This window comes from Amblyraja radiata, chromosome 14, assembly GCF_010909765.2.
Source record: "Amblyraja radiata isolate CabotCenter1 chromosome 14, sAmbRad1.1.pri, whole genome shotgun sequence".
In the NCBI taxonomy this organism is placed as follows: Eukaryota; Metazoa; Chordata; class Chondrichthyes; order Rajiformes; family Rajidae; genus Amblyraja; species Amblyraja radiata.
In genome coordinates this window covers 22,933,031-22,946,573 of record NC_045969.1, presented here as the reverse complement: position 1 = coordinate 22,946,573, position 13,543 = coordinate 22,933,031, and the positions used below count along the sequence as shown (strand labels likewise).

General features: G+C 43.2%; 1 protein-coding gene across 4 annotated transcripts in view; it reads right to left on the bottom strand.

Moving 5' to 3' along the window:
- The window catches only part of mid1 (midline 1), a 290,576-nt gene that overhangs the window by 62,583 nt on the left and 214,450 nt on the right, over nucleotides 1–13,543 (bottom strand). For all 4 annotated transcript variants that reach the window (XM_033032775.1, XM_033032776.1, XM_033032774.1 and 1 more), the window contains exon 3: nucleotides 3,149–3,244. In XM_033032775.1, coding sequence (XP_032888666.1) covers nucleotides 3,149–3,244 — 96 coding nt within the window. The remainder of the gene's footprint in view (nucleotides 1–3,148; nucleotides 3,245–13,543) is intronic.

Here is a 13,543-nt window from a genome sequence, read left to right as displayed (position 1 = left end):
GCAGTAGAACCTCCCTGCTCCTATACTCAAATCCTTTTGCTATGAAAGCTAACATACCATTCGCTTTCTTCACTGCCTGCTGCACCTGCATGCCCACTTTCAATGACTGGTGTACCATGACACCCAGGTCTCGCTGCATCTCCCCTTTTCCTAGTCGGCCACCATTTAGATAATAGTCTGCTTTCCTGTTTTTGCCACCAAAATGGATAACCTCACATTTATCCACATTATACTGCATCTGCCAAACATTTGCCCACTCACCCAGCCTATCCAAGTCACCTTGCAGTCTCCTAGCATCCTCCTCACAGCTAACACTGCCCCCCAGCTTAGTGTCAACCGCAAACTTAGAGATATTGCCTTCAATTCCCTCATCCAGATCATTAATATATATTGTAAATAGCTGGGGTCCCAGCACTGAGCCTTGCGGTACCCCACTAGTCACTGCCTGCCATTGTGAAAAGGACCCGTTTACTCCTACTCTTTGCTTCCTGTTTGCCAGCCAGTTCTCTATCCACATCAATACTGAACCCCCAATGCCGTGTGCTTTAAGTTTGTAAACTAATCTCTTATGTGGGACCTTGTCGAAAGCCTTCTGGAAGTCCAGATACACCACATCCACTGGTTCTCCCCTATCCACGCTATTAGTTACATCCTCGAAAAATTCTATAAGTTTCGTCAGACATGATTTACCTTTTGTAAATCCATGCTGACTTTGTCCAATGATTTCACCACTTTCCAAATGTGCTGCTATCCCATCTTTAATAACTGACTCTAGCTGTTTCCCCACTACCGATGTTAGACTAACTGGTCTGTAATTCCCCGTTTTCTCTCTCCCTCCCTTCTTAAAAAGTGGGGTTACATTAGCTACCCGCCAATCCTCAGGAACTACTCCAGAATCTAAAGAGTTTTGAAAGATTATCACTAATCCATCCACTATTTCTGGAGCTACGTCCTTAAGTACTCTGGGATGCAGCCTATCTGGCCCTGGGGATTTATCGGCCTTTAATCCATTTAATTTACCTACCACCACTTCCCGACTAACCTGGATTTCACTCAATTCCTCCAACTCCTTTGACCCGTGGTCCCCTGCTATTTCCGGCAGATTAGTTCTCTTCCTTAGTGAAGACAGAACCAAACTAGTTATTCAATTGGTCCGCCATATCCTTGTTCCCCATGATCAACTCACCTGTTTCTGACTGCAAGGGACCTACATTTGTTTTAACTAATCTCTTTCTTTTCACATATCTATAAAAACTTTTGCAGTCAGTTTTTATGTTCCCTGCCAGTTTTCTTTCATAATCTATTTTTCCTTTCCTAATTAAGCCCTTGTCTCCAGGGAGACAAGGGCTTACCACACTGTCGGTTACCACACCTGTAGAGGGAATGTGAACAGGCAACCCAATTGTCACCTCAGAATTTACTTACAGGCCCGATCAATACCAGGTAATTCCTCACTGATACAGACAACTAAAAGGGGCCCAACCTAAAAAAAAATAGGCTGGCACCTTAAGCAAGAGAACCAGGAGGGAGATAAGTTGGGAGAAAGGGAAAGGAACATGATAGTGGCAATGAATTCCTGTAGAAAGGTTCCCTGGGGTCCACCTAGGTACCATACAGAACAGAAAATCTATAGAATGTGCCCTAACAGGAAATTATCCAAAAATACTGGCTGATCAGGATAAACCAGAAATCAAACAGAGATATCAACAGACGGCAGAGAACCGGGGAGACAAGATCATACAAAGTAAAACATAAGAACCTGAACAAGATTTAAAGCTTTAGAGTAAAACAAAATCGAGTGTTTTAAGTATAATATGAGTTTATCCAGTGGGTATGGAAGAATAAATAAACAGATTATCATTGAGTTGCTGAAGTACTACAAAATGATCCTAGAGCTCAGTGTTTTCATGTATGGAAATTGGCAAAAAGGTACAAGTAAATCAGGCAGGCAAATGAAATGCTGAACTTTATTGCAAGGTTTGGAGTATACACATCAGGAAGTCCTGAGCAGTTGTACAGGGCTATGGTAGGACCACACCTGAATCCTGTGTATCGTTTTTGTTCTCTAATTTGATGAGAGGTATGGCTGTAATGGAGGCAGTGCAGAGAAGGTTCACAAGGTTCATTCCTGAGATGAAGGAGTTGGTGTATGAAGGAAGATTCAGCAGGTTAGACCCATAATCATTTGGGCTTAGAAGAAATAGAAATTACTTTATTGAAATGTGTAAGATTCTGAGGGGTCTTGCACGGATGTTTCTTTGATAAGGGAATTTAGAACCAGGGTTTCAGAATAAGAGGTCACGTATTTGATGACAAATGAAGAATTTATTCTCTCACTGATTCACAAACCATTGGAATTCTCTGCCCCGGAGTGCTGTGGGGGCATAATCAGTGACTATATTAATGGGCGATCTGGTCAGATTTTCTAAAGGAGTTAAAAACTATGGGGAACAAGAAGGAAAATGGAACTGAAGCCAAAATTAGATCTGCCATGATCTTACATAATGCTAGAACAAGCTTGAAAGATCAAATGGCCTGTTCTTGTTGCTCATGTTCATATGAACTGTAGGAATAAAGAGAGGTGGTTGGAAAGTGGGGACTAAAATGTAAACTCAAGGTAATTCTAGCCAATGCAGATTTTGTTTTGATTGTTTAGAATTTATGTGGTAACGTTGAAATCAACTATAGAAAAAATTAAAATGGGAGACCATTAAATAAAATAATAGATTGGAATATCATATCACATAGACTCCTTTCTAATTGGAAATTAGATATTAATTATGTGGAAGATAAACAATTTTGTTTGATTATGAACATTAGGCATTAACTAAAACATATGAAACCTCCAATCTTGTGCTCATTCTTACATAAAGTCTTTAATACTTGTTAAATTACATTACATTAACAGCTCCGACTTACTTCACATTCCCCTGTGAAATCCTTAAAAGCTTAAACTAGTTGGTTGCCTCCATCAAACAGATCACATTATCAAAATATAAAGCTATTAATACTTTCTGATGGATTGCAAAGTCATTCGTGCTATTACCTCACACATTATCTTATGCTTTGAAATCTCATCTGTATGGACTTTATTTAGGACTGCGGTTCACAGGCTTATTTCTGGATGTTATTGCAGGGACACACTCACCTCTACATGCTGACAAGTCTGGATTAGTCTACCCATTAGTGTTTCCAGCTCGTTATTCCTCTTGATAAGACCGGCCAGGTTAGTCTCCAGACTTTGCTGTGGGAAGAAGAAATACAATGCAGTTACAGGTGTAAGGCATTTAACCTTCAAGTTGAAAATGAAAATCATGAGCGTATTGCAAAGAACATTTGGATATTTAAAACTGTTTGTGCAGTTTCATTCATTATGGCCTTCCTGCTCTGCATGTTGGCCCTAAGGTCAGTTTTACTTTCACCCTTCAGACATAGAGGGAGGCAATGCGACTCACTCAATCACAAGGGTGGTGGGTGTATGGAACGAGCTGCCAGGGGAGATAGTTGAGGCAGGTATAATGTTAAATAAGCTTTAGATAGGTACATGGATAGATTCGGAGGGATATGGACCAAAAGCAGGCAGATGTACTAGTGTAGTTGGGGCAAGTTGGGCCGAAGAGCCTGTTTCCACCCTGTATAACTCTACTGACTCAATGCCAACTCATAGAGCAACCCATCAATCCCATTCCTTCTCTCATTTTCCTGTGCAAGAAATTGCAAGACATCAACATTTTCCTGCAAACCTTGAAAATGAAGTATTCACTTGTTATGCCACTTTCTCAAACCGAATTAAGATTTTCCACAATGCCTTAATGCCGAAATAAGCATGAAAGAGTTTCTGAGTCATTGTTTTACTTGCAGCAAAGATATGACTTTTATGAAAAAAATATTTTAAATAAAGTAAGAAAGTCACAGTATTTTTGTATAGTGGCTTTTGCAATTTCCCAATTAATTTCAAACAATGAAGTACATTAGATGTGTAGACATTGCTGTATTATAGTAACAACATTGTACTGGACAGTTTTCACACAGGAAGATCCCACAAGCAGCAAGTAAACAAAGGTCTGATAAAGTAACCATGGCTTGGAAAGGAATCCCCAGAATACTGCAGATTATAACGACCTGAGAGGGCTGACAGTCCTTCAGTTTAACCTTATTCATGAAACTTTGTTAGGCTGCAGTTAGAGTATTGTGTGCAGTTCTGGTTGCTCCATTACAGGAAGGATGTGGAGGTTTAGAGAGGGTGCAGAGGAGGTTTACCAGAATGTTGCCTGGATTAAAATGTATTAGCTAGAAGGAGAGGTTGGACAAACTTGAATTTGCTTCTCTGAAGCATTGGGAGCAAAGGTGAGGTCTGATATAGAAGGATATAAAATTATGAGAGGCATAGATATGGTAGACAGTCAGAATCTTTTACACAGGGTAGACATGTAACAGACTAGGGAGCATAGATTTAATGAGAGAGGGGTAAAGTTTAAAGGGGATGTGTGGGGCAAGTGTTTCTACACAGAGATTGGTGAAGTCATAAAGCCACACAATACAGAAAGAGGGACTTGGGCCCAACTCGTCCATGCCGACCATTTGGCCACATTTTTGGTCCATATCCCTGTAAACCTTTCCTATTCATGTAGCTGTCCAAGTGTAGACCTTGCCTGAAACTTGCTGGCAGGAGTGATGGTGGGGGAGGCAGATACAATAATGACGTTTAAGAGGTTTTTAGATAGACACATGGATCGGCTGGCACTGGAGAGGTATGGATAACATATAGGCAGATGAGAATAGTTTAACCTAGCATTGTGTTTGGCACAGGCCTTGTGGGTTGAAGGGCCTGTTCCTGTGCTGTACCATGTTCTAAAATAGTGTGACAGTACAAGGGATAAAGAAACTGCCCCACAGGAAGCTGTGTATAATGGGCATTGTGAGGGAGGGACATGGGTCCCCTCAGCATGTTGCTGAGTTGATGTGTTGTAAATTCTTACACAGAAAAGTTAGAGAAGGAATGGGATGGGATCTAATGGATTGCTCCGTGAGTTGGGATTGATTTAGTGAGTCAGCTGGCCTCCCTCTATGTCTAAAGGCTAATAGAGCAGGAAACCCATAATTCACTTTTTCCTTGTCATTTGATGTCAGCAAAGAAATCTTCAAACTATAGCATCAATGCCTTTCTACCAAACTGAGGCATTCTCAGATGTGACCAAAATGCCAGAGTGTTATTTTTGGCATGTGCTCCCTGATTCTTTTGACTTCAATTCTGTTTCAAATTAGTTGGAATGTATTACAAATAAGCTATTTGCAGGTTTTTTTAAACAACCAGGGAAAGTCTGCCTTATGCTGGGCACCCAAATCTCTAAATTAAGGACTTGAACATGTCTTTTTAATTTAGATATGAGAGCACTACCATTTGAATCAAGCCTAAAATGAGGAACAATTATTTTTGAAGTGCACACCAGTAGGGGACTTTTTGAAACAGATGAGTTTTTAATACCAGCCTAACAGCTTTATAGCCACTTTCACTAATATGAGCTTGTGTTCAAAGCCAGTAGTCAAATTCCCAGACTGGCCCCAGCAGAATTCGAATACACAACTCTGGATTGGTAATCCAGTAACATAAATGTTGATATGAACAATGCAAAAGAACAAACAGAAGTAGGGAGTGATTATGGAAAAGAAGAAGGGCATTTTAGTTTATCAAAGGACTTTATATTCATCTTAAACACAGATAAAAGAAAACGAAAGAACAAAACTAAATTGCCAACAATTCTCTTTTGTTCAGATACCTGCTTCATGAATTAAACTATGAAATTTAATCTGGGACTCCACTAGGACCAAACACAAAGTCTCCCTGATATTCAAAGATTGTAAATGATATGTTTCAAACACTCAGAGGAATGACATGCTGAGTTACTCCAGCATTTTGTGTCTATCGTCAATGACAATACTCATTGGATCAAGACCACTGGCAAAGCTCACGTGTGTTGATCCAGTGACCTATTATTAGCATAGAGAGTCTCTTGTCAGGTGTTGGGAGACTGAATTGGCATTAACTTGTGAGAATGGACAGACCTAGGATGTTATTCTCTTGGCCTGCTCAGAATCAGTTAAAGACAAGAAAGGCAATTGATTCTTCCGGCCTTCCTGCCAGCAAAGAATTACTGAAACTAAAACAGGACATGCCAGAGAATTTCTACACGTCAGGTGGTATCTGTGAAAAGTGTTTAAAAAGGAGCAGAAGGGAGGGGAAGCCCATGCACACAAGTAAACAAAGGCACACACATGAAAATAGGCACACAATCACACACATGAAGTAGCAGACACAGAATTAATGTAGAGCTATAACAATTAATGAATGGTAATGATGAAGGACAGAGACCTCACTTATTTTATCATTAAAGCAACTTGAACATGTTATGGAAATATTCACCAGCCCAGGCATCCCCTGCAGGCCGAGAAACAGCTAACATTTCCAGTCAAAATCTTTTCATCAGAAGCCATCTGATGACAAGTCACTGACTTGAAGCATTGATCTTGTTTCTCCCCACAGATGCTGCCTGGACTCTCACATAATTCCATACCTTTCTGTTTTTATTTAGAATTCCCAGAATCAACCATATGTATTTTGCTTCTGAGCACTTTTCTCCTCTGTTAGAGGGATTTCCTTGCTTTGGATCTCACAACACAAACGGTGCCCCCCCCCCCCCCCCCCCCCCTGTAAACTGCTTTCATAGGAGCAGATTCAGCCAGCAGAAATGTCACTGACATGCACTCGGCCTGAGTGGACAAAGCCAAGATGGATTAGGCTGGGAATACTCGTGATGACAATGCACTCCTTCTAGAGTCCTAAGCTTAAATCAAGAATTTAATATCCATCTTTTGTAAGTATCTGCAGGTACCCACACAATAGGGAGGTTATACTATATCAACCTATAATCAAAGATTAATTTACTTACAGCCATCTCTTTTCTGGATAGGTTTAGGTGTCAATAGTCACTATTTTGAGTCGTGAATCCCTCCTCACAACCAAGGAAGAGGTATTCCAGCCAGTAAAGTAGTTATATTTTTGATAAATTCTGAGGAGCCATTCCTACAGATGTTATTATCTACAACGGATTTCTAAAACACAAGTACTGTACAATTCTTACAATACTAGAAGAGCATATCAATGAGTTGCAAATGAATAAGTCGCCTGTCGAGGACAGAGGGCGGGGAGTGCACTCTCTACCTTTTCTCTCTAACTCCTAAAACACCTTCCTGTCGACTAATATTTATACTGTTTTCCACTAATTGACATTATTCTTATGTGCTACATTGATATTGATGCAGTCAAATAGATGATATGACCCGACCAAATCAATGTGCACCTTATCACAACCTTTATAAGGTTACTGTGGGCCTCAATGCCAGCACCCTCTCACAGAATGGATGCCCACTGATTTCATCTGCTCACATGTAATTTAAGGCCACACCAACCTTAAGAGGAAGTCCTCCACCAGACAGAGATAGCCGACAGTACTGCAGCCCTTCATCCTCACAACCAAAATGTAAGGTGAAGTCTGTAAAGGACAGATAGGCCGCAATAAAGCATGGAGCTGAAGGAGGAGGAAAGGCCAGGGAGCTAGAAGTACCTTAGTAGTGACATTGATGAAGACTGGAATGTGGGTGGGTGGAGAGGGAAGATATTATGCAGACTTGACCTAAATGTCTTTAACATTTAAAAAGAGTGAGAGATGATCTTAGTGCAATGTGCAAAATTCTCATTTTTCACTGAAAAACCGGCCACACACACACCGCGATGAACAGGGTGTGTTCATCGTCGCCGGACCCGACCTACCCGGCATCGCCGCCGGACCCGAAAAATCTTGAACGCGATGAACAGGAAGGTTGGCGCTGTAATTAAGACGGTGAAAGCACAGTGTAGGGGAAGGATCAAGTAAGTCCTTTAAAAGAGGGGGGGAAAGGGGGGGGGGGGGGTGACGGAGTGGAGACAACTTTTAAGAAGCCAGAGATACACGGCAGTGAAGGTCGGTGGACATTAACATTACCAGTCGGTTATCCTTGGTTCTGAAAACTACTGTTTACGTTTTTTTCCCCCAATGAGATTCACCGGTCAGCACCGGCTACAACCTATGAGAATCTTCGACCTCCTGGCAACCCACCTACGGCATGAGAATTCTCGCTACTATCCATGGCGGCTTCATTCTGGTCGCCGCTAATTTTTCAACATGTTGAAAAGTTTGCGGCAACCATAATGAGGCCAGAATGCGGGAACTCCTCACGACCATGAAGGCGACTCCACGGCAACTACCCATGAACATGTGGCGACCGCATAGTATCCTGCAATTGCCTAAAAAGTCGCCTAACTGGGATAGGCCCATAAGGCATCAATTGCTCTATTCCTGCTTCTAATTCATCTGTTCTAATTTTTTGTGTATGTGACCCTGATTGGACAATTCTTCTTTTGGTGTCTATCTATAAGATACTACAACCACAAATAAGCTCTGAACAACATAGAATATTATTGTACTATCATTGTTTGTTATGTGCGTGTGTGCGCGTGTGTGTGTGATTTTGCCTTTGAAACATATCTCCTCGAAAATCAGACACAAAAACGCGAAGAATTTTACATATTTCGGATGGGATTTAACTTATGATTTCAGAAATCCACTCCTCTCTAAATTTGCTCAATTATTTCCCCAGATTTTGAATAACGTTGTTCACAAAACTCACTTTAAAAAAATAATAATCGCTGCTTGCCAGCTGCTGACGTCACAATGCCCACAATGCCCCGCCCCCCCACCGCTGTGGATTAATGCAGCTGCTGTCAACGCGCATGCACAGTTTTCCACGAGGTACGTTCGCCCACCCACCCCCCTGTTCTTCAAAAGGCGCAGAAAGATCGAGAAAGTTCTGCAGAACAAACATTCTACAGCTCAACTCAGCTATAGGATCTTTGTTCTCCAGATCGCTCACGCGCTGAAGGAGGTTCTCCTCACTGTCGGCGCAGCTCTTGAAGCCCCGCCCCTCCCATCCCCTGCCCGCTCATTCCAGCTGAGGGTTTCCAGAGTCAGAAGCCGCTTCTGTCTCCGCATTTCGTAGCCCACTACTACCCCCTTCCCTCCATCCCCTCCCTTCTCCCCCTTTCCCACCACTCCCTTCCCTCCCTCCACCCCCTCCCTTCCCTTCCCCACCCTCTCAGCCCCCCTCTCCCTACTCCCATCTCTCTCTCCCCTCCACCCCCACCCTCCCATCACCCACCCTCCTCCTCCTCCCCTCCACCCCCCTCTCCCTCTGCCTCTTGCCCTTCTGTCTCTGCCTCTCTCTCTGTCTCTCCCCATTTTCTGTCTGCCCTCACTCTCTACCCCCTTCTAGACGCGCCTGCGAGTTGGAGGCTATGCGTCAGTGGATAGGGTTATGGGGTAAAAGGAGCAAATTAATAATATTAATATAATATCAAGGGGGGTAGTGTGTGTGTGACGCTGCATGCCGCCCCACCCCCGCAAACACGCGTATTGGGGAACGGACCACACGGGTCTGCACTTGGTCATGTGTGTGTGTGTGTATACACATTTACACACACATACACATATATATATATACACACACACATATATGTATGTGTGTGTGTTTGTATCTCTCTCTCTCTATATATATATATATATATATATATATATATATATATATATATCTATCTCTCTCTCTATCGATATCTATATCTATATACAAGATACAAGATACATTTAATTGTCACATGTGCCAGATGGCACAGTGAAATGAAATTCCCATACAGCCATACAATAAAAATAAAGAACACAACACACTATAGAATTTGACATAAAACAACCCCACACAGCAGAATCAAAGTTTCCCACTGTGTAGGAAGGCACCAAAGTCGGTCTCTTCCTCCACTGTTCCTCGTGGTCAGGGCCTCGTGGTCAGGGCCTCCACAAGTATAGTAAGACCTGAGTGATCTCCTGGACAAGTGTCGATCGCCTGGATTGGGGTCGGAGAGGAATTTCCCGGATTTTTTTCCCGAATTGGACCTGGGTTTTTATCCGGTTTTTTGCCTCCCCCAGGAGATCACGAGGTTCTTGGGGTGGAGAGGGGTGATAGCGGTATAAAGGGGAGGGTAGTGTCTTGTGTTCTGTGTCTTGTGTCTACTGTTTGTGGGTAAGTGTGTCTGTTTAGTGTTCAGCCATGAGCGAATGGCGGTGCGGGCTCGACGGACCTGGTGGTCTACTCTCGCACCTACTTTCTATGTTTCTATGTAAGCCCTCCGCAGCTGCAGCTACGGGCGGCCCGATGTCCAGGACCGCTCGCCGGAATGATACAAGTCCGACGTCGGGGTTGCGGGACGTCCTCAGCGGCGTGGACACAGAGTCGGCCCCCTCCTACCGGAGTAGGTGGCTTCCAAAGTCCGTAGGCCGCGCCGGGTGGAGACTGCTGCTGTAGACCCTCTGCAAGGCGCCCCAGGACTCCGCGAGGTTGTCCAGCGCCGCCCGCGTTGGAAGCTCTCCGCACCAGAGCTCCACGATGTTGGAGCAGCGGCCCAACGCTCCGGAGCTCCAAACGGCGACCCAGGTAGGCATCGCCCGCTCCGTGGTGACTCCAGCGCTGCACCACCGCTGTAGCAGCCCTGGTCCGGTACTCGGTCCCCGGCAGGAAAGCCCATGCTGATATACACACATGCTGATTTTTTTCTCTCTCATTTATTGTATTGTTTACAGTACTATGTTTACATATTCTGTTGTGCTGCTGCAAGTAAGAATGTCATTGTTCTCACTGGGACATACGGCAATAAAACACTCTTGACTCTTGATCTTTATTTTTAGAAATAACAGGTTAGTTTAATTTAGTTTAGTGATACAGCGTGGAGACTAGCAATCCCCGCACATTAGCACTATCCCACACATACGGGGCAATTTACATTTTTACCGAAGCCAATTTACCTATAAACCTGTACGCCTTTGAAGTGTGGAAGGATCGAAGCCGGGTCTCTGGCGCTGTGAGGCAACAACTCTACCGCTGCACCACTGTTTCTTAACAGCATTATTTATGTGGAGGGCAATATATAATTTCCATGACTGGCTGGAGTTATTGGGTTAAAAATCCCTATTCAGTACATAGAAACATAGAAAATAGGTGCAGGTGTAGGCCATTCGGCCCTTCAAGCCTGCACCGCCATTCAATATGATCATGGCTGATCATCCAACTCAGAATCCTGTACCTGCCTTCTCTCCATACCCCCTGATCCCTTTAACCACAAGGGCCACATCTAACTCCCTCTTAAATATAGCCAATGAACTGGCCTCAACTACCTTCTGTGGCAGAGAATTCCAGAGGTTCACCACTCTCTGTGTAAAAAATGCTTTTCTCATCTCAGTCCTAAAAGATTTCCCCTTTATCCTTAAACTGTGACCCCTTGTTCTGGACTTCCCCAACATCGGGAACAATCTTCCTGCATCTAGCCTGTCCAACCCCTTAAGAATTTTGTAAATTTCTATAAGATCCCCCCTCAATCTTCTAAATTCTAGCGAGTACAAGCCGAGTCTATCCAGTCTTTCTTCATATGAAAGTCCTGACATCCCAGGAATCAGTCTGGTGAACCTTCTCTGTACTCCCTCTATGGCAAGAATGTCCTTCCTCAGATTAGGTGACCAAAACTGTACGCAATACTTCAGGTGTGGTCTCACCAAGACCCGGTACAGCTGCAGTAGAACCTCCCTACTCCTATACTCAAATCCATTTGCTATGAATGCTAACATACCATTCGCTATCTTCACTGCCTGCTGCACCTGCATGCCTACTTTCAATGACTGGTGTACCATGACACCCAGGTCTCGTTGCATCTCCCCTTTTCCTAATCGGCCACCATTCAGGTAAAAGTCTACTTTCCTGTTTTTGCCACCAAAGTGGATAACCTCACATTTATCCACATTATACTGCATCTGCCATGCATTTGCCCACTCACCCAGCCTATCCAAGTCATCTTGCAGCCTCCTAGCATCCTCCTCACAGCTAACACTGCCCCCCCTCGTGTCATCCGCAAACTTGGAGATGTTGCATTCAATTCCCTCGTCCAAATCATTAATATATATTGTAAATAGCTGGGGTCCCAGCACTGAGCCTTGCGGTACCCCACTAGTCACTGCCTGCCATTCCGAAAAGGACCCGTTAACACCTACTCTTTGCTTCCTGTCTGCCAGCTAGTTCTCTATCCACATCAATACTGAACCCCTAATACCGTGTGCTTTAAGTTTGTATACTAATCTCTTATGTGGGACACTAAATGTACAATAGAAGTAGCTATATTCAGTTTTAGAAATTCAATTCCATTTATTTCAATTGAATCTCACAAGTAGATTTAAATGTAATCACTACTGTTAAATATAGAAAACATAACATTCAGTTTGTAATCCCCTACCAACCTTTCACAAAGACATGCTTCCAGTTTTGGCATTTTGGCCCTAAGATATGGCACTATAATTGCATCAAGACAGGACCATCTGGGTACTGATGCCCTCGGAACCAGAATAGCTAAGGGGGCCACTTAATAATTTCATATTAAGAAATGTTTTGATAAAATTGATAACCTTGAGATGGGATGCTGATTTTGATGAAAGTTGAAACGGTCACTAAACTGTTGGTCATGCCCATGGTGATGCAGTGTCTCTGCTCAGCAGCAGCCAATCCTTCCTCAGCTTCTGTCCCTGCCAGGCCATTGTGAGATGGTTCATCCTATAAAACCCTGCTGACTGCCTTGCCCCTGGGCTGCTGTGTACTTTTGTATTGCTGAAGAAATCAGTGGCGAGTCTTGTTAGAGAGGCACAGCTGGGATAAAATGAACAAGAAGGGAAGGGTGGATGTTCAAATCTACCCACAACAATGTTGTCAGCCAGACAGAACATAATAAGGGAACACTACATCACACTGTAAGTGTTGAAACGCATCCTATATGACTGCGGTTCTGTGACCCTCGTCTGTAGTCTGCATGTCACCCTCCAGAACTGCCGTAGCTAATTGTGGTAGCATTTTCAAAGCAAGGTGAATATGAAGTTAATTCCTGGAATGGGAGGCATGTCCTTTTACGAGTCGCTAAAGAAGTAGGGTTTGTATTCTTTGGAGTTTAGAAGATGGAGGTATGATCTTATTGTAATGTATGATGTTGAGGAGGCATGACAAGATGGATGTTTAGATATTTTTCACTGGTGGGAGAGACTTGAATGAAGGGACATAAGGGGACAAACATTTAAAACTGAGACACATGAGCTTCTCTTCTCATGGGCAGTTTTGGATCTTGACGTGTTCATTGATTGATTGATTTTTAATCATTGTAAATGTTTATGAGTGACAGAGATATTCATGTTACTCCGTTTTTGACAGCTGAGTAAGCCCGGGGGCATAGCGTTGTTGATTCTTCTGTTTTGTGGGTGAGATTTGTTTTCTCTTCCAGGTCCCCAACACACTATGGCATTTATGTGTCCACGGCTTTACCATAATGCCAGGAATAACAAATAAAGATTAGATAACCAACAAACATCAGCAAAAA